A 25,702-nucleotide genomic window follows, 5' to 3' on the forward strand; every position below is an offset into this window, starting at 1 on the left:
AATCAAATTACATGAGAGTCTTGGCTTTAAAGTAACTTTAAAAAGAAGTTTTAGGATTTAATGATGAAAAATTTTAAGTGACTACTATCAGTGGATGGGAACCCCTCAGCTCAAATATGAGGAGTTAATCTCAGTGAAATTTAGATAAGTTTATCCACATTATCACTTCTAAGGGCACTTGTTTCACATTTCCATATGTTTTCTCACATACACCAAAACCAATTTAGAATGACAGTCAAGATTTGTATGCAGTATCTTGCTTGAGGAAGTTAGAATGCTCCGAAAAGGCTTAAAAATTAGAAGAGCTGGCCAGATTCATGATTTTGTAGGACTGAATTTAGGGCTGGGAAAGATGTAGGATCAGAAAGAAATCCAGTTCTCTTCAAGATTGTTATACCAAAGCAATCCATTGTACACTTGGCTGCTGGAGAACAAGGACTCTCTTTCCCCAGCTAAAATGTCTCTTCTGTCAGCCTAGGAAAACCAGTGCTCCTGCAGCCTGTGCTGCCTCAGTTGCACAGAGCAATACTGCCTATTCCAGCACTGGTATTTTGCAGAGAATGTAATTCCTAAGGAATGTATTTCCTTATCACGCCACTGTCTTTAAAAATAAAAGCTCCAAAGAATCATCTTGGAATTTTTTTTTCACAATGTGATTTTCATTAGTAATTTATTCAGTCTGGCAGATGCCAGCATGCAAACTATGCAAAGAGCAAATCTCTTCCTCCAAGTGTAAATATTTATAGATCATATTAAATGGTATTTAGTACTATGCAAACATATTGTCAACAGTTCTAGCCAGATTCTTCTCTAATCGCAGCCTGGGAGTTGGCACAGGCATGTCCTCCATCAGAAGATGGTTATCAGAAAAAATAATAGCAGGCTAAATAGGTTCTTGGCTTAATTAAGACTGGAGTTTATACCAGAGGTGAATCTGGCCCACACCAAGTCAAAACTGTTATAGCAGCTTGTATGTACCACACACAGAGCTGGAAAGATGATGCTTCCCTGGGGGGACAGCTTTCCCAAGCAGGCTGGGAACCTCTCTTGGCACTGGACAAAATGGGCCATTACAATGCAGGGCAGGGAGTTTCAACCTTTTATATGTTTTAATGTAGTTCCACATTTTCTTAGACATAACGGAGATGTATGACTATTCCTCAATTTGCATTAACTGGCTATGTTTATTTGAATAGTCCAGAAGAGCAAATATTCCCTATTCAAATCACCATCTGTTCTTAAAACAGAAAAGTGTTATTTCTTAAACACAGATCTGCCTTTTGGTCTCTAGCTTAGCCAGTGCAAAGTCTCTGAATGGGTTAATGTCTGGGACATGGCTGGACTATACTGAAGCCATTTGTGTTTAAACTAATATCCTAAAATCTCCTTTCCTGCCCAAAACCCTTTGATAGCATTTTGTTATATCCCATAATCTCTACTCTCCTGACAATCTGGAATAAATGCAAACCAACTGAAAGCTCATTTATATTCTATGAAAACCTGCTCTTGCAAGCATGTCTTAGCACCCTGGCTTTCCACATGAGGCATGTAAAGTTGCAAAGACTCTAAACACTTCAAGATTGTTCTCTGGGTGTCTCAAAGGAAACAGCCCAGCTGACTTTCTCCATGCATGGCAGGGAGACAGGCGAGTGAGGGCAGGTTCATGACATCCCATTCTCTTTGGCTGCACAATCACAGATTTTTTTCAGTGCCTGTACTTTCCCATTGCATATCTGGACTTCTCTCTGGGCATTTTTTTTCTCCTGGGACTGTTTTTCCCAGAAATGTGCTTTTCCACTACACCAACCCTAAGGGCCACATGCCCTTGTGCTTTGCTCAACAGCTTCACAATATTTCCTCCACCACTGTGCTTGGTCCTGCCAGATAATCTGTTCTACAGGAGACAGTCCCCCTCCCCCCTTCAACTGTCTCTTCTAATTCTCTTCCATTGCAGAGCTTCCTTCTCCCTTCCTCCTCCTCTGGAAAGGAGGGGAGGGAATATTTCAGTAAATGCTGGTATCCTACATGAGTGATGGAATGATATATCTATACAATACATACAGACAGACATGCTTTAAATGGACTACCTAATGCCAGCTTTGCATTTTGTCTATTTTTAATTAACTGATGGACCAATGGACCAGAGTTTCAGCTCCTCTGCCTCGTCCTCCTCACTGCTCATTTTGAAAAGCAAATTTTTGTGTTCTAAAATTACATTGGCATGTGTGAATGATTTTGGCATCACTTTCATCTGTGGCCAGATTAGCAGTAGCAGACAAATCCATACATGACTTGAAGAAACAAGGATTCCTTCCTCACCTGTTTAATGGTACAATTACTATGTAAAGCATCTCACAGTGGACTGTGTCTGTGTGTGCACAAGGCTGGTTTCTGCACACTTTTTTTTTTTATGGCTCTTTTTTCAGTTGGAAGAAATCTTAAAGATCACCCAGTTCCCACCCCCATGCCATGGACAGGGACACCTTCCACTAGACCAAGCTGCTCAGGGCTCCATCCAGCCTGGCCTTGAACACTGACAGGGATGGGGCATCCACAGCTTCTCCGGGAGAACAGATCCAGTGACTCACCACTCCCACAGCAAAGAATTTCTTCCAGTGTCTAATGCCTCTCTGGGCAATCTGGAAATAACCCAAAGGAGCTGAATTCAGCTTGCTCAGGAATGGGCACCCATGGTTTCTTGAAGTCCTGCACCTGATGCCATCTCGTGGAGCCAGCTCCACACTTCAGAGTGCAGCTCGGATATTTGTATCATGAATGTGTCCGTATATACATGAGCAGTACATGGTCTATAAAAGATTCAAAGCTCTGTTGCTGGTAGGGTTTGCCCCAAGCAGCTGGGGGCTGCTGATGTGCAAACTTTTGCCATAGACAGCAACACTAAAAACAACAAAACAATTGTCAAAGAGCTGACTTCTGGTCTTTGATTTACTATTTATTTCAGCAGCAATCTCTGTTTAAGCAATGCTGAGGGCAGTGGACTGGCGTGTCCGTAAAGCAAAGCCTCGCACAGTGTAAGGGTTATCTGAGAATAGGTATGTCTGGATTGTGGTGGAATGTGTGTTTCTCATACTCCGGGATAGCAAGACGCTGTTAGCCAGTACACTTATGTATTTTTTCTTCCCTGCTGGGTGGTGAAAATGAATCATAGAATGGTTTGGGGTGGAAGGGGCTTTAAAGCTCATCCAGCTCCAGCCCCGCTGCCATGGGCAAGGACACCTCCCACTAGACCAGGCTGCTCAGAGCCTCGTCCAGCCCGGCGTCGGGAACACACGCAAAACGGGTCGGCGGGAGCTTTGCCAAGGCTGCTGTGCCACCACCCGCGGCCGGAGACGCCGGAGTGCACGGTGCGGAAAACGCAGGCGGAGAAGGAAAACAGCCTGGTGTGAGCACAGCTTCTCGCCGCTGTGCGCTGACACAACGGCACAGACACCCCGGCACCGTTAAGCCGCGGGGAGCCCACAAGCAGCACCGCCGGTCCCGTCACTTCCGCGGGCAGCGCCCGCCCCCTGCCCCGGGCCCTTCCGGGGCCTTTCCGGGGCCACCGCCGAGGGGTGGGGCCCGCGCGGGAGGGGCGGGGCCCGGGGAGCCGGACCAATGGGCGCGGGCGGGGCGGGGCCCGGCCGTGGCATGTGGCGGGGCCGCGGGGCTCTGGCGCTCCTTCCGTTCCCTTCCCGGGGCTCTTCCCTGCCTTCCCTGCCCGCGGGGCCGCGCCAGCGCCGGCCCAGCGCTTCTCCCGCCCCGCGGCCGCCTCCTCCAACGGACCCCGCCGCGTCGTGAGTTACGGGCGGGCGGTGACTGCTCCCGGGCCTGAGGGAGCGCGGGCGGGAGGGACGCGGTGCCGGCGAGCGGCCGTGCCGGGGGTCCGCGGGGGGCGCGGAGCCCGGGCGGGTGCGGCGGGCGAGGAGCCGCGGCCCGCGCGGGGGGAGCGGCGGCTCGGCAGCCGTTCCGTGAACTGCCACACAAGTTGCGAGTGCATTTGCGGCAGGAGTTGGGAATGAATTTTGCCGTGAGTTGCAGCCCTGCCCCCGCAGCAGCGAACGCTGTGGTCGGTGAGCGCTCCTAGATGGTTTTGTTCGTGGGGAGGCGGGAGCGGGGAGAGCTGAGTCTCGTTGCGGGGAAGAGGTGATTGACTCAGCAAGTAACTCACCCCCGAGTATGACATTTTTAGGCCCTACGGGCCACCTCAAAGATCCGGTGTCTGTAGGAGTCGCCACCCTTAGGCACTACGTCGCTGATATGTAAATATATCGCGTGTCCGAATAAATAACGTTGAACGTGTGCAAGTCAAGTTAGGCTGGTAAGTGGCATCCTGTGGTGTTGCACTGAAATCTTTTTCTGTTTATCCCAGCTGAAGTGAAGGTTTTCAGAAGATTTAACTGTACCCTGTGCAATGCTAGCAAGGTGTCAGCTGGAGTCCAGGAGATAGCGGGAAGAATAAACACTGTTCTTTGACCAAGCTCTCAAATATGGCATTTCATGGGGATATCCTATTGCAGTGAATCTTCTGCTGGTGGATACAACAAATCCTTTAACTTTCCCCTCTGTCTCCGAAACTTTATTTTCTAGGATTGGCAAAGAATACTCCTGTCGCAGGATCGTGTCAAGTAATGTGCCTTGGTGTCCTACATGTTAGCTGACTGAATCCCTGCCAGACTTGGTCATGCAACACCATTGCTCTTTCCTGATAAAGTGAGTTATCTGACTGCTTACTGGAGGGACAAACTCAAGAAATCCTCCCCACCTTAAGACAGATTGCCATGTATTTTTCATGAGCAGTATAAGCTTACTGATAGTGAACATTTGGTGCCCTTTAGTCCTCAAAGGGTTTATGACTGAACAGTAAAACTAGGCTACAGGATGCAGGTTGGTGCAATGTTTGTCTCAAAAGTGCATATATTTTTGTATTAATCTAATCTATCTACCACAGTCAACCACTACAATGTATGGTAATGCAGCCCATTATGTGGCAATGGATAGTTTAGGAGAAAACCATCAATTTTTATTAGCTTTCATGTCTGTAGTAGATTTGTGCATGTGTTGGGCGTGTTTGCTGCTTGATTCTGGCTTTTATGTGTATATAATGCGTGCACACGCACATGTATTGTTTTAGTACATTTTTGGAAGAAATTTCAGGCTACATGTCTCTTAACATGTTGGTAAGGACATCTTTAATTTTTGTTTTTAATTGCAAATTCCCTACTGGATTTATAAACCCATCTGCCAGGAAAACAGACTTTGCATCTGGTTAGCTGTTATTGAAATTCTTATTGGCACATCCACACAACCTGAAGCCTCTGCCTTCTAAAGGAAGTCTCCTGGCACAGGCTTTTTGAAGGGAGTAATTTGCAAGCAAAATTTCAAGCTTTGGTAATGAAAAACTTCAGTGTTGAAGACCTAGTGATGTATTTAAAATGTCTGCATATCCTGGAAATGTAGTAGCAGACTTTTCACTTGTATGTTACTGGCTAAATTTTCAAGTGAGAATGTTGCAGGGACATTAAGGAATGGAGGTGCTTGTGCATGGGAAGGCTGGAGGAAAAAGCAGTCAATTCACCAGGACTTGCAGGTAGTTCCTCAGCTGCTGTGCATTGCAGAGCAATGACAACCCACACCAGCTGGCTGTTTGTCCTTGTTTCAGTTGGGATGGGATGCTTTTCTGGAGGAGGTGTCTGTACCTCCTTTAGGTACACAGCTGGTGCAAAGTTCATTTGTGAGGTACACAAGATGCCCTTCCCAACCCTGTCCAAGACAGTAATTGTAGGGTGAAACTCCACGGGTTGTGCTGAACCAGCAGCCAGGCCAGTTGATCTTTATGACTTTTTTTTCCTCCTGCTCTTAAAAGGGTTGGGAGGGCAGTATCCCTGCTGTGTGTGCTGTTGCTGGATGCCATCTGACACTGTGTGCTCTGGCTCAGCAAGGTTGGTTCCCTTCCCAGCTTCCAGCCTGTTCTGCAGGTGTAATCCTTTGTCGTACCCCACGTGTCAATGACACCAGCCTGTCTGGCTGTAGGAAGGGCTCCCAGAGGGCTGTTGACTTGGTTGGTAGCGGAGCCAAGAAGTCCTGTGAAACAAACTGCTATTGAGCCCTCTCTTGCTTGATGGTAGCAAGCATTTGATGTGTTCATTCCTCCAGTCATTTCTGGTTTCCTTCCTACAGCTTAGACTGGGGGGAGTTAGTGAAGGAATTGTGAATTGGCAGCTGGAGTCTAAGGATGCTTCTGGCACTGCAGGGACAGTGACAATGCTGAAAATTAGTGCAGGCAGCACCAGGTTGTGCGTTTCGGGTTCACAGCTCTTCTAGCTTTTGACTGCTGGCAATCCAAGAGAGTCCCCATGCAGGTGAGGTGCTGGGATGCTTGTGGGGCAGCAGTTCATTCAGGAAAGGACAGCTTATCTCTGCCATGGTATGGAGACTCCCTTCTTGAAGGAATGTCTGCACAGACATTTCTGCATGTTCCTGTGAACAACTTACCCAGTTGAAAGTAAGCAGCAAGAACTGCAGAAGTGGGCTCTAATGCTCACTGGAACCACATGATTGTCTTGCTGGTGTGTAAAGCTGCTTGCTGTTTTGCTGTGTGGCTTGTGCATTGCTTTGTTTCTGTGAGTGGAAACCTTGCATTTAGCTGAGGGCTCTGCTTTGCTGTTCTTGTGATTTCACTGGAATGAGGTTTCCTCAGGGCAGTTTTGAGTGTCCATCACCATAGGTGCCAAAATGTCTGAGAGTCTTTGTTTCCTTTGCTGGCTTTATTTTTCTTTGCTGTTCTGGGCACAGCCTCCTCAAGGCTCAGATCTTGAGTTTTAGTGCTGAGAGGTAGATGTGCTGCTGCACTGGTGCCAAGGTGGTGCTGTGGAGTGCTGTCAGACTGGATGGGACTGAAACTCTGTCTCCAGTGGTGGCATTGCCGTGGTGGGAAGGCTGCTCTTTAAACACCCTTTGCAGAATGAGAGATGTGGAATGACAGTGTGTGGGTCTGGATTCTTCATCACATCCTTTCCTCCTGTTGCACATAACTCATCAACCATTTGGAAAGCATGCTGAGTGCTGGTTTGGTTGGTTGCTTTCTTGCAGGACAACATGCTGTGAAGAAAGGAACAGAAGGTAGAGAGCCAGGGATATGGGTCCTTGTTTATTTGCAGCCAGCTGGACTGACCCCCGGGATGGCAGGACCCATAGTCCATTTGTACATCTTGCACCTGCTTGAGGAACCAGCTGGTGCCCCATTTGAGCAGGAAGTTTGGCCTGTGCTGGCAGTGTGGGTTGCAGGGGTGTGCCTGGATTATCTCTGTGCATCACCACAGCTCCTGGCACCTTTGCTTGGGGTGACTTAGCTGGGCTGTGTCCCCTAAAGGACAACTAAACTGTGTTCTGCAGATGTGGCCATGGGGTGTCCAAGTCCCCACAGCTACCTCTGTTATTCCCTAAGTACACAGAGAGGGAAGGAGAGGTGGTCTGTGTACAAGAGCCTTTTTATTAACTTACTGAGACATTCAGCAAGTCCCCTTCACTGCTTCTGCTAACAGTGACTGTCCAGGAGGGCACTGGGACTGCCTTCCCTGGCTCCACCTGACTCTGACTTGGTGCCAAGCTCAGAGAACTACTTATGCAATAGTCCAGCAAAACATGTCAGTATATATTCCTCATGTGTCCTAGTTTCAGACTTAAAAAAAAAAAGAGGTGAAGGAGGGTGGCTGATAAAATTTGTGTTGAATTTTACATGTATGTTTGTGTTGGATTTATATTTGTTTGGCTTGAGGAGACTTTGCAGCACTTTAACTAAATCTGTTTTTAAATCCACTTAAGTTAAACTCCTACTACATCTAGTGTGTGGAGACCAGGATGAAATCTCATTAATTTTAATAGGATTAAGCATGTTCTTTTGCTGAGTCTTCTGCTCTATCTTTTTTTTTTTTGTTTGGCTTTTCTATATAGAAAGCAGGATAAACTTTTCCACTCTTCCACCTCTTTGTGAAATGCTTTTATAGGCTCACAGAAATGTCTCTCTGGTTGCATACAATAACATTTTACACATTTTTTTCCTCTGCTTTCAGCTGTAGTCCTACTGTATCCAGGCTTTTATTGGCTTTTGCTTTCCCTAAAGGCGCAATAATTCCTGGCAGCAAGAAAACAGTTACAAGTGTTTGCATGGTAAGTTTCTACACTCAAAATCATTATTTTTGCTTTTGATCTCTCTGGATAGATTTGAAACTGCTGTAAAACAAGCCAATTAGTAGCGAGAAGCTCTGTAGAAGTCAGCAGGAACTGAGCATGTGCAGATGGGTGAGGGCAAAATTAATTTCTGTTCACCAACCAGGAATAAACTGAAGTACAGGAAATAAAGGTAGAAGTGGTTTGAATGCAAACTAGCTGAAGGGTAATATTTGGAGTCTGTCTAAGATTGAGCAACCATTAGCTGGAGAGGAGGCTGCTTCATGCATTTCTGTTACTTCTGTTACTTCTTTACTTCCACATTTCTCAGTGTACATCATGCCCTGAATATCAATATTGATATAGGAATTTGATTTGTTTGTTCTTGAGATGCTCCTAATGAGATGCTTACTACATATGGGCTTTCCTAAGAAAAGGTGACTGTCTTGTAGCTGTGCACTATGCTGCATTTCGAGAGACTTGATTTACATTTTCACTTCCAGCTCTGATCAGTTCCTCCTATAGCTATACACAAATGACTCAGTCTTTTCACACCCCTTTTCCCACCCTGTGAGATAAGGGAGGGTTGATTCTACCTTTCCTCTGCTCTGCTCTTTTGAACTGATGCCCTGTTGTGCTATGGACTAATCCATATTGCAAAGGTTGGGCTGGTGTTTTTTTGTCAGCAAAACTCCTCTATGACATTAGTCCTTTTGATGAAACTTTACATCATCAGTGTGTTGTCTTGCTGGCAGTAGCATCTAGATTGTAACTCTTGTATCTAATTAAAAAAGGAGAACATGGTGGGAGAAAAGCTTTCTGGGCTTTTTTTTTCCATAAGATAAACAGAGATTGGCTTATTAAGGGAGTTAAAGATGGGGAATTCTGACAGGTTAGAAATGTCCAGTGATACCTTGAAATTCTCTACGGGCAAGCAGAAAGCGTTTATTCCCATCGTAAAAGGGTTAGGCTTGGAAGGCACCTTAAATGTCATCTAATTCCAAACCCCCCTGCCATGGGCAGAGAAGATCTGGTTGCTCAGGGCTCCTTCCAACCTGGCCTTGAACACTTCCAGGGAAGGGGTATCTACAACTTCTCTGGGCAACCTGTGCCAGTGTCTTACCACCCTCACAGTGAAGAACTTATGCCTAGCATCTAATCTAAATCTCTCCTTGTCCTGTCACTGACTTCTCCTGTAAAATGTCCATCTCCCTCTTTTTTATATGCCCCCTTTAAGTACTGAAGACCACAGTGAGGTCTCCCCAGAATCTTTTCTTCTGCAGCCTGAACAACCCCAACTCTCTCAGCCTGTCTTTGTAGGAGGGGTGCTGGACTCAGCACTCCAGGTGAGGTCTCACCAGAGCACAGCAGAGAGGCAGAATTCCTTCCCTTGACCTACTGGCCATGCTGCTCTTGATGCAGCCCAGGCTTTCTAGGCTGTAAGCATGCATTGCTGAGACATAAATGATATCTTCATCTATTATGATGATTTTTTAAAGGAATGCCAGCAGTTCATTATTTGCATTGTGGAAGTGGCAGGACCCATGTGTTGTGGCTGTAATGACCATCTCTGAGGTGGCTGGAGGAGGCATGTGCTGTGGCTGAAATGCATCACTGACAGTGTCTGGGATATCCCTGACTCCAGTGGGCACATTTGGGGTGGTGAAGCCAGCAAGGGAATGCAGTGTCATGGGCCTGCTGGTGGCTACACAGCTCAGTTCTGTGCAGGTCCCAGGTTCCACAGGCTCTGCTACACTTATTCTCACATATAAAGTTAAACATGGGCTTTGTGTGTTTGAAGAATTACTGCCTAAGACAGATATGTTAATGTGGAAACAGCTGCTAACATTCTGCAGGGACACTTGCATGAGTTTGAGAAGCACGTGGCCTGGTCTGAGCTCTAACGCAGATGGCTTTTGTTACCAGCTGACTTGGTAAGCAAAAGCAGGAACTTGTGTTTGTTTGCTGTTCAGCAAATAGCTTTTGACTGAGTCTCATCTATTCATAGATTCCTGTTTGTTGCTTTTCTGTCCATTGCAAAGGGAGCAAGGATTTCTAGGTTTTGAAAATCTTGTAATGTATAGAAGCTGGATATATATTAATGCAATGAAATATGAAATATGTGAATTAACAGCTGTAACAGAAGTGGGTTTCCAGTGTTGATAATCAATTCTTTTAAGGAATATCTGAATGAAAGATTTTAAAAATAAAATATAAACAGAAAATGCTGGTGAGTTGGGGGATTTTGGTTCCCTTTTTTTTTTTTCCTGCAGGTTTTGGCAATATTAGTAAGCAGTTCTTTCTGGGTGGTATGTTCTGCACTTGGTCTTTGACCCCTCTGAAAGTGGAAACAGATGTAATGCAAACTGTGGAGTAGTCAACCTGTCCCCTGGGAACTGACTGAAAACAAACCCCTCTACTGAATGAGCTCTTAAGTTATTGCATGTCTTGGGACAAATTTGTTTGCAGTAAATCAGTAAGATAACACCTGCAGAGGTCCCTTCTGGAGTTAAAATACATGCTCCAGAACTGTGATGAACAGCTGACTCAGGCATTCACATTTACAGTTGCTTCTTAGCAGGATGCAGTGAATGCCATCCAGTGAACACAGGGCTATAACCCAGGATTTCATACAGAGATTCATCTGCATAAAAGATGTCTGGGTGAAGGAGAGAATTTGTAAATAAAATATGTGGACAAATTTATTTCAGTATTTTTATCTCATCTCCAGGAATGTTACTGCTGGAGGGAAGTGCTCTAAAAAGCAAAGACTGAAATGGTGGGCATGCAGTTTAAATGGTTAGAGATTATTTGATTTTGTAGATATTAATATGCATCTGCGTTGGTAGAGAGTTTTCTATCTTGGCCTATAGTAGCTAGAGGGTTTGTTAAGAAAGATCCTCTTCAGATGGCTGTCAGAAAAAAGGGTATATAAACCCAAAACTAACCCCAAAATCCTCAACATATGATCCTCACTGCAGTGCAGTTTTTCTGCTCTGCTGTCAGCTTGGGCAGATTTACCTCATGATATAATTCCAGGCAATTGAAGTGAAAGTGCCCTTCTCCATTACATCCTGAGAAGATGCTGGTTCTAAACTGCCCAAACTAGAGAAGGAACCTGCAGAGAAGACTTCTGGTCCTCTGACCCATTGCTGGCTGGAGTTTTCTCTGATCTCTTCTGGAAACTTTCAGATTTCTGGCTGTTTTTAAGAAGCAAACACACTTCTCAGTATTTGACAGTTATGATGCCAAGCATGCATTCTGTCACTCTGAGATTCCTGACATTCTGTAGGGATGACTCTGCTGCTATAGGGCAGTTCTTGGTTTACTGCAAACTGCAGCTGCTTTTGAGGAAAGCAGCGTTGGTGCCACTTCACCTTGTGTTCTGAGGGAGTTTAGTGGTGGGATTTAACCCCTCTGCTTCATTACAATTGAACAGGAGCAAGAGCAGCTGAGAGGCAGGGGCAGGTTTATGGGTTTGAGTTCCCTACAACCAGCTGATGGGACTCTTCAGCCTTCAAGTTGGATTTGTTAGTCTGGTCTCTAGTTCTGAGGGTCCTAAACTTTGTTTAACAAAGGGTGAGGCTGAAGAAGTGTTGCACCTCAATGCTGGCTGCCTGGGTTCTCACTTTTCTGCATTTATAGCCATTTCTCATTCCAGTCTTGCAGAGTCTCTAGCAGCAAACAATTTGAAACAAAAGGTGTTGTTTGATAGGTAGAAGTGCATGTTAATTCAAGTGTGAATTCTTTAATTCTTGGCACATCTTTTGTTTTGTATCTGATTTCATTCAGTCACAGTCTGTTCCACCTATTGATTCCTGACCTACAATGGTGTTCTGCTGATCTGATGATATTGGACAGGTTTGTACTGGAGTACACTGGAGCTGAAATCTTCAGAACACCAGTCAGAAGCAAGTAGTGAGAGTTACTGCTTGTAGTGTGGTTTTCACATCCTTGTCCTTTCCCTTATTTTTGTTGTCAGAGCTTGGACAACCTCTCCTGGGGAAACTCTTGCCTAGATAATTAATGTATGGTGAGCTCATCTTTGAACTAGGGTCTATCTTGTTGGTAGTTTGGCTTTTCTAGTTTGCTGTTCCCCTCATTACAGGACTGGGGCATCTTTGGCATAAAATCAGTAGCCAGAAGTTTCTAATAGGTTCAGTCTTCCTGCTGCTTCTAGGTCACACATTCTGGAGGAGTAAGAATAATCTCTTAATTTTGTTACAAGTTCAGGTGTTAAAATTTGAGAGAGAGGTTTCAACTTTGGGGCTTTTTTTGTGTTTGTTGTATTGCTGAGCAAAAATTGAAGACTGATATTCGCACAGAGGCATCTGAGATGGCTTCTGAAAATATCTGTATTTGTGACGCCATCTGTCCAGTCAAATACAGAACACTTATTGCATTCGTGTCTGGTACAAGTTAAACTGATGTTTGTGGTAGTTGTAATCTCTCTTGGTGAGATGCTCTGCTGACTTTCTATAGATGCCCATGACATTCAGATGGGAATAGCTTTGTAGTTCTTGTTAGCCACATCAGCAGCAGACAGACAGACCTTTCATATGGAGCTCAGAAAGGTTTGGAAGAACCTGCTGCTCCCTGTGCAGTTCCTCTTCCATGAGTGAGGGGCTCTGGGGTACTGGAAGAGCTTTGAGAAGCTCAAACCAAGCTTCTTTTACTTTGATTGATTGATCAGATTTTGAGTATCAGGACTCAAAGCTGTAATAAAGAGTTACTCTGAAATGGAAAAGAGGGAACCTAGAACAGGTAGGAGAGCACAGCTGCTGCCCTGCTGGTTTGTAGGAGATGAGACCCCAGGGCTGGGCTGAGGCTCTGCTGCAGATGCTGCCTTGGCAGCTCATGAGGGTCAGGAGAGGGAAGGCTGTTTTTCCTCTAAGTTCTGATAACAGATAGGTTTAAATTCAGATTGGTGCAGGACCTGAAGACTTGCTGGCTAAGAAGAACCTGCCACACAGAAGACCAGCATGGCTGAGGAGAGCTGCTACTGCATTTGATTCTTTCTTTGTTTGGAAAAAAATAGATTTGGCTAAGCTTTCCCTCCCACCCTGCCCTGTGATTTCCAAACCTGTCAAGCTGTCAAAATCATAAAGCAGGGATGCATGTGCCAACAAACTTTATTTGGTATTGCTGTAAGTGTATTCCTGGCTTAGAGACTTTAGGAAGAATCTCTTCTTTGTCCTAACATATGTATGGTGAAAACCTCCCCAGTGTCAGATTGCATTGAGATAAGCTGGAGTGTCTTTTTGTTTTTGTGCTGCATCTCACCTGGGAGAACTTCCATATGAAAATACCTTTGTTTTTTAACCTGAGTTCTTTGCTTAAATAAGGGAAACCTCCTATAATCTAGGAGCCTTTAGGTTGTTTTGCTTGTGAGGATAACTGGAGCTGGGGCCACATATGTTTGGTTGGTTTTTTTTTTAATTTGTGTTTGTTTTCCGTATTTCAGGATATGTACAAAGATCTTACTTCCTTGAAGAAAAGAGAAATAGCCAAAGATGTTTCCCTTTCTTCCAGTTGTTTTAGGGCTGAGCAGATATTCCCTTTCAGTCACAGCCCTGGGGTCATGTTTTGGCTGTTTCCAGGCTCTCTGAACTTGGGATTCCTGAGTTTCTGAGCTCCCACAGTTTTGCCTGATGCTTTTGTAATGTAAGGTGACATTTTTGCTGTGTGTAACCCTACTAAAAACCATGCATAGACTTAAAATTCCTGAGCAAAGATGCAGAACCTTGTGATCTGGATGGAGGTATGTCCTGTGTTTCCATGGGCCTAAAATTAGTATTTCAGCTACATGAACCTATAGAGAAGCATAATGATTTCTCAGAAATATCAGAAGTGGAAGATAACATTTCAGTGAAACTTGAATTGATCTGGATTGCCAGAATTTGCTGACTGTGGTCAAATTCTGCAGGGCAGGAGGTGGGTGGGCGACCAGACTTCAACACACTGGCACTTGCTCCAGAAGTAACACTTGGCTATTTGTACCTTCAGGCTGAAGTCACTGCTTGCTAAGTCTCTGTTAGCTCCACACTTGTCAGTTTTGGATTCAGCAGCACCTCAGGCACAGTTTATATCTGTGCATGTGGAATGTGCTGGTTCCACCCCTCAGCAAGCACGAAGCACCTGCACTGCAGAACACCTGCTTCTGCAGGCACTTAGAGGAACCAACGTTGGGAGCTGGCCTTTTACCCTTCTTGATGAACTTTGCTCTGTGTTAGTTCAAGGGCTGCAGAGTTCGTGTGGGAGCCCACTGGGATGGTTCCTTTGAGGGTCTTGTTGAAAGCTGGTTAATTTGAAACACATGGTGTGAAATGCCCTGCATATGATCTCCAGTTCCCATGAGACAGCAACATGTCTGAAAACTTCTATCTGCTTCGGGTGCAGACCAGACTAGGGAAGGTTGCAGTTGAGCCATAGTACACATTTTTATTGCTTAAAGGTATTTTTGTTGACAGATTTATTGTTCAGCCACAGCTTTATGCAGTTAGCTTTTGGCAGCTTTCTTTTCTGTATAGTAAAACTAGATTGTTTCAGATATTTCAAAACAAGGCACATTTTCATAAATCAAATAGCTGTCTGATCATTTTTCACAGGAAAGATGTTTTGCTGAGTAGTACTTCTCAGCATTAGAACTGCAGCACATGGCACTAATATGAGTGAGAAAGGATGATGGATGGGTGGTGCTGGTTTGGGAGTTTTAGAGTTTTAAACTTTTAACATTTATTTCTTCAGAGGCAAAGTGTGGTGGCCATGAACAGTGGCAGTGTGGATTGTCCTCAGCCCTCAGCTGTATAAGCTGTATCCCTGGTGCCCTGAGAGAGGAACCAAGTGGGCAGCCAAGGAACAGAGAGATGGAGATGGGTGAAGCTGGTGGGAGCACCTTTGCAGCTTTAATAACTTTGTTGGGCAGCCAAAGGAATGTGATGGCTGTAAAGCTGCTGTTCAGAAAATCATATAACTTCACCTGGTCATACTTAGCTGACTTTGGGTCAACCTCATGTGCCTTGGTGTTGTCCCTTCTGTCTCCAAACCTATCTACATGTGCATCTTCAGTCTTGGAGAGAAGCTTGGGAAGTAAAATGCATGTGAGGATTGCAGTGCAGATTCCCTGTCTCCTGTACTCTTGCCTTGGTTTACGAAATGAGATTGTGCTTGTCTTGCCTTAGCAAAATCTGGTTTAATTCTGTTTTTCGAAAGAGAGAAGTGTTGCACTTGTTCAGACAGCTGACATGTCAAGTGTTTAGCACCAAATGCAAGTGGGAAACAGGCCTTATGCCTTCTCAGTTTGATGGGAGAGTAGCATTGTTGTCTGCAAAAGGTATTCCACCCCTGTTTTCCCTGCTTTGTTGTTATACTGAAGATAGATTATTTCTTTGCTACTCCAACCTTATTTCATACCTAGTCCATGCACACTTGTGAGTATGAATTTTGAGGCAGTGTCTACTGGCTGTTCAGTGACAGCTCAAAGGAGCATGTGTTGCCCTAAATGATTTGCTTTGCTCACTCTGTACCTGTGATCTCTAACACCCACATTCCCTCTTTTTGTGTTTTTTTGGTCTAGTTCTGTATCTCTCTTCACCCTGCTGCAGTCACTGCATGCACCTTGCAGCTGCTCAACCAGGAACAGCTGAGGCTGCTGGTGGGGGGACATGGAGGCAAGGGATTTATATTCCAAGGGCTTCTCTCTGCTCTTGCAACATCATCCCAATCGTTGTTCTTTGCAATAATGATTTTTTTTTTTATTTGTATAAATTCCTTGGCTTAAGCACTGTGAGATCATCAAGAAGCAAGGAACTCTTCTGAAACCCAGCAGGCAGTGCCCTCTGGGTATGTGTGTGCATTGCAAAGTCATCAGTCATTCAGTTGTTGACTCAAAGTTATTCTGGTTTGCCAGCGTGCTTATTCCCTGCTGAGTTACAACCACAGATAACAAAAGTGAACTTTGTGTTTTTCAGAGTGCAGTCTTTTCCCAGATTTTATTTGTTGCTGTCTTTTGTGGTTTGGTTTTGCTTTGGTTTGGCTTTGAATTTCCTTGGGGATGTTCTATAGGCAGAGAAGGTAATGCTTGAGAAGTGAATTTTGCCCCAGTTTCTCAAAATTACTTCTGACGGGATCAGTAGCATTCATTGCTTGCACTGTGCTCTCCAGACAGCTCAACAGGTTTGGACAAGAAGGTTTAGTGAGTGTTGTTTTGGGATGTGGGTGCAGGGGCTGGGTGCTCAGAGGGGTCTCTGAGTACAATGGAGCCATGTGGGACTGGCTAGCAGTGGGACAGCAAGTCAGAAATAGAGCTTATTGCTTGTGATAACAGAGGGCAGTTGTTAAGTTGGGAAAAGTGATCTGCAAGTAGTTGTAACTCCTGTTCTGGATGAATGGATTTGGCTAAGGTGGAAGAGACCAAAAAAACCCATGCCTCTAGCTGGAGTTTCTGATATTTAAGCATCCCAAGCCTCATCTGTAAAGCATTAAGGTATGGCTGCAACTGGTTATCTTCTCACTGGTCTTGGAAAGGAGCTGTTTGCTTGTCTGGTACACTCACAGTCTGTGCATTGTGTTTGTCTGCTTCACACACTCGCTCTGCAGTCTGCAAAGGGATTTTTACAATTGGCTGAAGGATGTTGAAAAGTGTTTTAAGCTTGTAATCTTGTATTGAGTGCCTTAGGGGAGGTATTGCCAGTTGGTCCCTGAGGAGACCATGTTTAGTGAGAGGCGAAGGGGGGGACAAATCTGTTGTGCATGAGTTTGGCATGTCCCCCTAAAACAATGCTGACCTAATCCAGAAAGGCTGCCAGGTACTTTGGAAGAGGTGAGAATCATTTTCTGGGGTTTTGTTTTGCCCTGCAGTTGTTGCAGTTAAGTGGAACCAAAGTCAGCTGTGCTGGGAAGGACTCTAGTGAATTGATGTGGTTGGGGATACAAAGCATCTCTTTGCATAGGGGAGGCATGTGAATGCAACAGCTTCCAGCTACTGGTGTTATCATTTGATCTTGCAAATATATGTAGTTCTTGGGTTGGTTGAGATTAATATTAATATTTTATTTGTCCTAAAACTGAGATTTTAACAATAATAATAGTATTTATTTATAGCTATAATCCTGTTATATCTGCAGTTTCAAAATGCGATGCAAGATGTTTATTCTTAGGAGGTGGTTATTATAATTTCAAAATTATTACTTAAGGTACGAAAAAACCTCCTATAATAAATGTTTAGTGTTTGTATTCATTGCTGTTAATCCTTACTAGTTTATTTGAAACAGTGTATACATACATTATTAAATGGGTAACTCATTCTCAGGGTTACTTCTTAGGTTGTAAAATAATGCTTCTTATAAAGCCTGGCCCTTGAAAAGGGACATAAGCTGCACTCTTTAAAATGTGAAATACATTAATGATGGGGTTGTTTTCTTTTATGTTTGTGGGTTAAGTACTGCTTTCTGAATCTCTGCCTATGACCTGTGAACTTTTCAAAAAGTGCAGTTACTTTGGCACTGTGTGGTGGGCGTGCAGGTTGCCAAACAGTGCTCTCAGGGGAAGTACCTCTAGTGTCTTTGAGGGAACCCAGTTCACTTGCTTCAAGTTGAAGGAGTTGGGGTTTAAAGGAAGTCCTTGCTGTCTGCTCTAGGAAAATCTTCTGTGTGCAGAATACTTAATGTTTTCCCTTGCTTTCCTCCTTGCTTCCAGTCTTGTCAACTGCAGCTTTCAATGGTTAATCTACCACATATGCAAAGGGTGACAGTAAGAGTGTGATAAAGGCTGAAACAAACTTGTAAAAGTGCCCTGCAATTTGGGGCAGTGGGAGAAGTATTGGAAATTGGCTTGGCTGAGCAACCCAAATTAGTATAGCCAATTCCCTGACGAGAATGTGGGGCTGCTTTCCTGAGCAGCCAGTGCTGGTGTAGCGTGTTGCAAAGGCCGTGCTGGTATTGCACAGGTCATCTCCTCTCCTGTCCTGATCCTTTCAGCTTTGCTAAGGTGCACTTGGAAGAAGAAGTGATAAGGAAAGAGCAAAGTCAGTCTGTGCTGTGCTTGCACAGTGTGTGCTGGGAGAGAGGCCCCGCTGGAGCTGGGCACCGGCCATAGTTGGTACATAGGACTAGGTGGGGCTGCTGAGCTGCCTTTCTCTGCCAAGACTTCTGGTCTCAGGTTAGATTTAGAAATATTTCCAGCTGCCAGGTGAGATGACGCAGGCTGGAACATCTGGCTGCACTGAGGAACCTGCTCACACAAAATGAGCCTGATGCTCCGCACACTTGCCTCAGGGAGAAAGCTGCAGAGAGGTGCAAGGGCCCTACACTCATTTTGGGCTTCCCATCTCTCTGGGAGAGCAGAAGATCTAAAAATGATCCATCTGTTTTCAACAGGTAAAATAACTCTTTTTACTAGAATAAATAGGCAGGAAGGAGACTCTTGAGTTCCTCAGGGGACTTGAAGGTTGACTAGGAAAACTGAATTTGAGGCACTGCATTTTCGTGTCAAGTTTTGTCCCCATCTTTGGCTCTTTGACAGTCTAGTGTGGACCTGTATATTGTGTGTCCTCTGAGAAGCTTGGGGTAGCTGTTTATATTTCATTCCTTTTCAGATAGGGTGGTTTTGAAGTTAAAATTCTGTTGCCCTGTTTGGGGCTTTAGGATATAGCAGAAGGAAAAAATTAGAAACAAAAGTTTAGTGGTACAAAGTATCAAAATATTGCAATCTGAGTCACAGCTAACAAACATTATTTGGAGCTTTTTTGGAGGAGAAATAGCTCTTAGATTGTTAAATTCACAAGCATGGTTGAAACTGGAGTTCTCATGGTTGAAACTGAGACTTCTAGCCTGGATGGCTAAATGAGGGTCTTACGCACATTCCTGAGGGCTGCTGGATGTTCTTGCCTGTGGTATTTATACCATTCACACATGCTGCTCATTCTGGGTTGGGAACTGCCTTTGCAGTCATCACATCCAGCTCAGAGATGTCACACAAAGCTGAATCTCAACACTCTCTGAAGGCTGTCACATTTCTCTTCATAACTTCGGGATGGTGACTAAAGCTTGCTGAAGTGATGAGGAAGAGGATTGCCCTTAAAAATTACTTAGGGAAGAGGCTTACAATGGATCTAGTTCTGACTGAAATGTTTGGAAGTTCACACAAAGCTCAAAAAACCTCTGAACCAAGAGGGTAAATCCAGATAGAAACTACTAATCTGCTCTGATGTCAGTGGGAGCTGTTTCAGTGTCTTCAGTGACAAAAGCCCCTCCATTGGGTCAGTCACATGTGTGCATTAATATTGAAGGAAGTACATTATCTGTTGTTTTATGTGGGGAAATGAAGGCTTACTCTGGGTGTGAATATTCTTCAGTAACAGCTGTGTGTGTCTGTGTAATGTCTTGGAAGACCAGAAGTACTGGTTTTTGCTTGTTTTCAATAAGAATTTCTTTGAGCTTTTTGTAATGAGCAGGAAAACCAAAGCAGAAATCAACCTTGGTTACTTGGTTTTGCCTGACTTGGTATAAAGGCAGGACCAGGACTGTAGTTCCCCTTATTATCAGTGTGCTCAAACTGGTGAAAACCCTTCTGCTGAGCCTGGGCACAACATTTAGGGTCCCAGAATGAGTCCAAAGACATAATATCTGTGCTGCCACATGTTTTTGGACTTTGAGGTTGACTTTGTACACATAGCTTTTGACTTAAGCTGTTCTCCTTTGGGACGTGAAGGAAGGAGAGCAAAGTACCTTTTCCAAAGAAAGAGCCTCTCTGGGAAGCTGGGAAAGGTCCTTACTCCTCCTGCCTCTGAGCCCTTGCTTGTTTGTGATGTGTAATGATTGATACTTGCCTGCCTTTTTTGTTTTCCATTCCTGCTCATAAGGATATAATTTTTTTTTAATAGGTATATTGCAGTGGATCTGAAGTTGATATAAGAGAGAATTTCTTCTGGGAAGAGAAGCTTCCCTGTAAGGCCAACCCTGAAGATGTGGACTGCCATTGTGTTCTTCCTGCTGATTTCCATCTGTATCTGTGAACACCAATTTTCTGTCCTGAAAGGGAGAGGAGTCCATGTAGTGCAAATAAGCAGGCTTACCAGTGAAGAGCAATGCAGGCAGGCTTGTCAGAGCCCAGGTGCTTCAGGTGAGGTTCTTGTCCCTTGGATGGAATTCCAGCTGCATTTTCTGCTCCTTGAAGGTCTCTGCTGCTCCTTTGACATTCTTTTTTAATTCCAGTTGTTTATAGGCATGTACAGTTACAGCTGCTGTGTGTGGTGCTGAATAACTTCTGGCAGATTTGGTTAAATTGAATCCAGGACAACTGCTTCCCAGGGCCCTTCAGGCTTCCGTAGGAAACAGCATGTGCTGTTGGTGTGCACTGATGGCGTGCAAAGTGTTAGGTCACTTGAATTGCAGAAATTATTCCCTGCTGCCAGATGTTTGCGAGGGAGCAGTGCTGTTGCAGACAGCTGCACTAGAATGAGTAATCTTTGCTCCCTGGTATTTGTGTGTGTTTTCTGCCTTAGAAGAAACCACTTTGTCCTGCAACCAAGCACAGGGTTAAATCTGTTGAGGTAAAAGCCTTCTCACTACATCTGAGATGTCTTTGCAAAGAATTAAACTTCTAAAAGAGTCTCCAATTGTCCTTATGAAGGTCCCAGTCCTGTCTAGCCAGATGAGAAAGTTTGTAGCTCCTACAAAAAGCCAGTGATGCTGTGGTGAAGATGAGACCTTGGCTTAGGTGGATGAATATCTGACATTCAGATGGTTAGGAACCTAATGAAGATGCTGGTTTTAATGGCCATTAATGATCATTTTCCTCATTAAGACATCTAGATGAATTTACATGGGTCCTAACTGTAGTGCACTTTGTTTGAATTGCTGTTGTCAGGAGATGCTGGTACCAGAAGGACACACAGGTGGGTCAGCTACATTGGCAATATTGGTTTCATTGGCTTTCTTTGGTTATTTTCACTAAGGCTGAGTCAGGATCCTTTAAGGCCAGACCTTCTAGATATTGTGTGGTTTGGGGTTATTTTTGGTTGTGGGTTTTTTTTTGTCCTTTTTTTTCAATTCTTTAACTAGAGCCCCAAAGCAACGTCTTTGGGATCCTGTGTGCAGCAATCCATTTTCTCTGCTGTTTTCAGGGAGCCATCACTGTGATTGGTCTATGCCCTACCAGAATCACTGCCTCCTCCTGCAGTGTCACCAGCTGAGCGTGTGCCAGAATGCTGGAGAACAGGACATCAGAGACCTGCTTGCAGGTAAAGCCATGTTTCAGCCTTCTGGGAAATCCAGGATCCTGATTCTTTTGCTTTAAATGCCTACATTTAACCCTTGATAGGCTTTCAGCTGAGGAGGGTGGGTTGTGAAATGCCTGTGGGGTGTTTCTGTAGTTACAGTTCACTGGAATAACTGTTTCACTTTGTCCTAGGGACTCTGGCACTTGCAGGAGTGCATGGTGTGTCTTTGAATAGCTTTTGTAACATTTACTGAGTAACATTTTGTCTCCATGTTGAAGACATCACTCATTCAAGCCATTTGCATGCCACAAGCTGTCCTAGTGAAAATAAAGGCATAACAGATGTACTTATATCTTTTTTTCAGAGAAAGGAAAATGTCCTGGCATTGTTTTTCTCTCAGATTGCCAGGGTTTTGTTCCAGAGTCAACAGACTGCTTCTTTAATCAGAGCAGCAATTGCTCATGGTGACTTTCCAGTGCCAGCGCATTCAGTTTTAATAAAGTGACACAATTAAAAAATGGAGCTTATTTATAATTGGGAAATCAATCTTTTAAAGTCTGTTTCTAGAGTTCACTGTGCCCAAATTTTAAAAAAAGTTTGTTCATGGTTCTTTTGGGTTGGCAAAGGTTTCTCTCAATGTAACAACTGGACTTGTGTGATAAGTAGATGGGATTTATGTCACTATAAATCTAGCTCACTTAGTTGTGAAGGAAATGATCCTGATGTATGAGTGTGTAAGTAGAAATTTCTGTTCAGATTTGACAAGTGAAAATTACGAATCTAGGCACAAAGACTTTGTCGATGACTTGTAACTTTGAAAGCATGAATCCTCTTCTCAGGAACTGACATTTGTAAGGCTGCTCCTGTTGATACTGTGCTTCTGCATTATAGCTCTCTACTTCATTATTCCCCTTTTGTGAAATTAACTCCCTGACTGGGCAAATACGAGAGGTCTGTGGCAGAAAAAACAAACCAAAAAACCTCAAAGGGATTATGTGCAATAAAGGCTGGGGGGTCTTGAGTTTTCATGTTCTTGCTGAATTCAGGACTGATTTATTCCACTTGTACTGTGTGTACTGCAGAATATGTGTTCTGGTTTGCATGTTGGGAGTTGAGGTCAGATTTGAGCTTGAGAGCTTTTTATTCTTACAAAAGTAATTTGTTTTGTCTTTTGGAAGAAATTGTCAACAGCAAATGGGAACCAGCCCTGTTTCACCACCAGAGCCATCCACAGAAGACTGAGAGGATGCTGAATGCACAGATTGACCAACACAGTGTGGAAAACACGTTTTCTTCAATTGCTCAGACTCACAATATTCATTTGAGGCATTTGCTTGGCATTGAGAAGAGAGATGTCACAACAAGTACAAGGAAACTAATTGCAAGCGATGCTGCCACCACTACTGCCCCTGCCATAACAACAAGCATTACAAATGCAACTTTCTCTACCACTTATGAAGCAACTGCCAAAGCCTCAAACACCCCTGGAGGTTCTGATACTTCTACTACAACCATGTCATCCTCTGCCTTTTCTCCCCCTCACAGTAACATCTCTGCTCCCCCTTCCAGCAATGTTACCCAGATGGTGATGACCAGCCAAAAATTAGGAAGTAGTAGCTCTGTCCCAGTACTGTCCCCCACATCTGCTCCCCTCACTGTTCCTTCTGAAACAGGTACCCCAACACAGCAGCCTGGGCCAGGTACCACCAGCAGCAGTGCTCCTCACACTGACAACCTCACCACTGCTGGAGCTGGCCTGAAGATGCTGACCACAGCACTGACCACAGCCCTGCCCACCCCCATCCCACAGGATGCAGGAATGTCTTCCAGCGCTTCCACGCGTTCCACGACACCCATCCCAACAGAGAGCTCTCCCTCTGTGAATCCAGTGCATGCTGGCACATCACCAAATCTAAAGCCAGAGGCAAATACAGCCACAGCATCCTTGAATGAATCAGCTTCTCCTCTGGGCTCTACAAGAGGTGCCATGGTTTTAACTACAATCTCTACAGTAGCAACCACAACTGAACATTGGGTAAAGTCAACATCTGATGTCTTTTCAACAACCATTGCTCCAACAGATGCAGCCAAAAGAACAGCTTCAGGCCTCACAGAAACTCAGGACACAGACAATGAGTATCTTCTCATTGCTGCTGAGCCCCTGACTCAGTACTTAGTGGACAAAAGTTCACTACTTGCAGTGCTTTTAGTTGGTACGTTCTTTTTCTTAACTGTTATAGTTCTTTTCCTCATGCAGGCCTATGAGAGCTACAAGAAGAAAGATTACACACAAGTGGATTACCTGATCAATGGAATGTATGCGGACTCAGAGATGTGAAGAGATGGGGGTAAATAGTAGTCAAGAGATGGAAAGGAGATTCAAAGTCTGCATGACTTGTTTTCCTTTTCTATCTGCCTATAACACAAACTGAAAGTGCTTCCAAATTTACTTCTAGTGCAATTGAGGAGAAATGCCATGTACTGTATTAAGAAAAAATAATAATTTTTTATTCAACTGTGCAACAGGTTGCAGCAAAACCATAAAAAAGGAATAATTTTTAACATTTTCATAATGCACAGTAGCTTTGGCCGTTATAATTCATTGCAAAATAAATCTAACAAGGTGTAAGTTGCCATCATCTGAAAATGCTGTAGTGCTTTTCAGCTGTTTACAATGCAGGTTGTGTTTCATTTGTTTCATGTGTGCTCCTCTGAAAACAGAGCAAAGGATGCTGTCGCCTTTTGTGAAGTGCTCCCAAATAGCCAGATGAGAAATGTGGAGTACTGTTGCAACAGGGGACTTTTAATCCGGTGTGTGTCATAATTCAGTGTGCTTCTTGCTTATGAAGAGGTCTGTTTACAAGGTATTGTAAACTCTGTTTACTGCTAACTCAAGGTATCTTTTCACCACGGAGTGGATTACTGTGCCTCTGCACTTAAATGATCTTATTTTTATATTCAGTTAATAAATGGGGCCCTGGAAGGGCAGATCTTCTTGTGTTTCTCGTTTCATTGCTGTCCCTGCCAGTTCAGAAGCAAGCAAATGGGCTCTTGGGGCTTAAGTAAGTCAGGTCCACTTCAGTATTCCAAGTGTGGGGACTTTGAAGACCTTGCTGAAAGCATGGACATGTCACAGAAGATAGTGATCATCTTCCGGAGTACTGCTTCTCTAATTTAAAGCCATTATGCTGTCAGTCTCCCAGGTATGCAGACCCACTTACTGCTTATTATCTTTCATACCTAGACCTCTGTTTTGGGTTTTCTTTTGTGTTTAGGACAGAGTTGTTATTATTTTGGAAACTTAATTGTACATGCAGTTGCAATTTGGCTCCCAAGATCTGCAGCTGAGAGAATTGAGTAGAAAACACTTGATTTTTGGGCAGGTATTCTTCAGTGATTAGTGCATCTTATTTGGATGACATGTAAATACCAAAGTGCTGGATTGAGGTGTTGGGGTTTTGTAACCATATTGATGGCTTGTCTCTCACTTTGAATTAGTTGGCTCTTCTTTAATCCAACTTGCATGTAATCTTGAGTGAGAGCTGATAATAAGCAAACCTCAGAATTCTAGCTGCTGAGTTCCAGTTTGATTATTTATTCAAGTTTTTGGGCTGTTAGAATTTGGAGGGAGCCTTTGCCCTGGAAGAGGCTGCTTTGTAGCCGACTTCATTGTCAGTTGAGAGTGCTGTGAAAACAGCTGCAGAGAGCACAAGCAGCAGCACAGCCAAGGGGTTGTTTGAACAAAATTGGCTGGAGAGATTTTCCTGAATCTTACCCAACACAAATTTTGAGGGCAAAGCTTCAGCAAGTAGAGCATGTTGAGGAAAGAGACTGCTTTGGAAGCGAGATCACTTGTTTTTCAGCATCAGGGTGCATTTAGCAGTACTTTTGAAGGGACCTCTTCTGCATGCCAGTAGGCAATAGGTTAGAGCATCTCTGAGGATAAAGGGGTGGTGTGGTTTGGGGAGTCTACCTCCTTGGAAAGTTTGAAGTATAAGCCACAAAATTTACTCCATGTTTCCCTGGGGTGGGGCAGAATTTTTCAGGGTCTCAATTTTATTGTATTTTAAGATTACTATTAATTGGTTTGCCCTGAGCAGAAGGGAGCTGAATTCTGATTTCTCAGTCTTCCAGGAGCCACCCGTGTAGAGCATTTGTGCAAACAAGGTGCTGGGAACATCCCTCAGCACAGCTGGGGAGTTGCACCCTGTTGAGGTGCTTGGGATTGTGTTGAGCTGTTAGCATGTCTGGCAGATGCTGTTCCACATCCACCGAGTCCAGAGATTTATCTTTACATAGTGATTTCAGGTTTCACCT

At 44.2% G+C, this 25,702-nt stretch overlaps 1 protein-coding gene across 2 annotated transcripts; it reads left to right on the plus strand.

The window, feature by feature from the left end:
* The first annotated feature begins 3,656 nt into the window (after positions 1-3,656).
* Positions 3,657-24,377, plus strand: LOC115904251 (uncharacterized protein C11orf24 homolog). Of its 2 annotated transcripts, none has more exons than XM_030949500.1 (6): positions 3,657-3,794; positions 4,588-4,710; positions 8,070-8,166; positions 20,048-20,286; positions 21,290-21,406; positions 22,564-24,377. In XM_030949500.1, exons 4-6 carry the CDS (start codon positions 20,130-20,132, stop codon positions 23,721-23,723), a joined length of 1,434 nt encoding a protein of 477 aa, XP_030805360.1. In that variant the 5' UTR covers positions 3,657-3,794; positions 4,588-4,710; positions 8,070-8,166; positions 20,048-20,129; the 3' UTR covers positions 23,724-24,377. The 2 variants fall into 2 exon arrangements, with proteins under 2 accessions (XP_030805360.1, XP_030805361.1); XM_030949501.1 differs by lacking the exon at positions 3,657-3,794 and adding an exon at positions 3,974-4,070.
* The last annotated feature ends 1,325 nt before the right edge of the window (positions 24,378-25,702 follow it).

This window comes from Camarhynchus parvulus, chromosome 5 (assembly GCF_901933205.1).
Source record: "Camarhynchus parvulus chromosome 5, STF_HiC, whole genome shotgun sequence".
NCBI classification, from domain to species: Eukaryota; Metazoa; Chordata; class Aves; order Passeriformes; family Thraupidae; genus Camarhynchus; species Camarhynchus parvulus.

Excerpts from the sequence above, each read along its gene's own strand:
- LOC115904251 (XM_030949500.1), top strand. The coding sequence starts at position 20,130 with ATGTGGACTGCCATTGTGTTCTTCCTGCTGATTTCCATCTGTATCTGT. Across the intron at positions 20,287-21,289 it reads TCAGAGCCCAGGTGCTTCAG|GGAGCCATCACTGTGATTGG; the intron begins GTGAGGTTCTTG and ends TGCTGTTTTCAG. Across the intron at positions 21,407-22,563 it reads CATCAGAGACCTGCTTGCAG|AAATTGTCAACAGCAAATGG; the intron begins GTAAAGCCATGT and ends GTCTTTTGGAAG.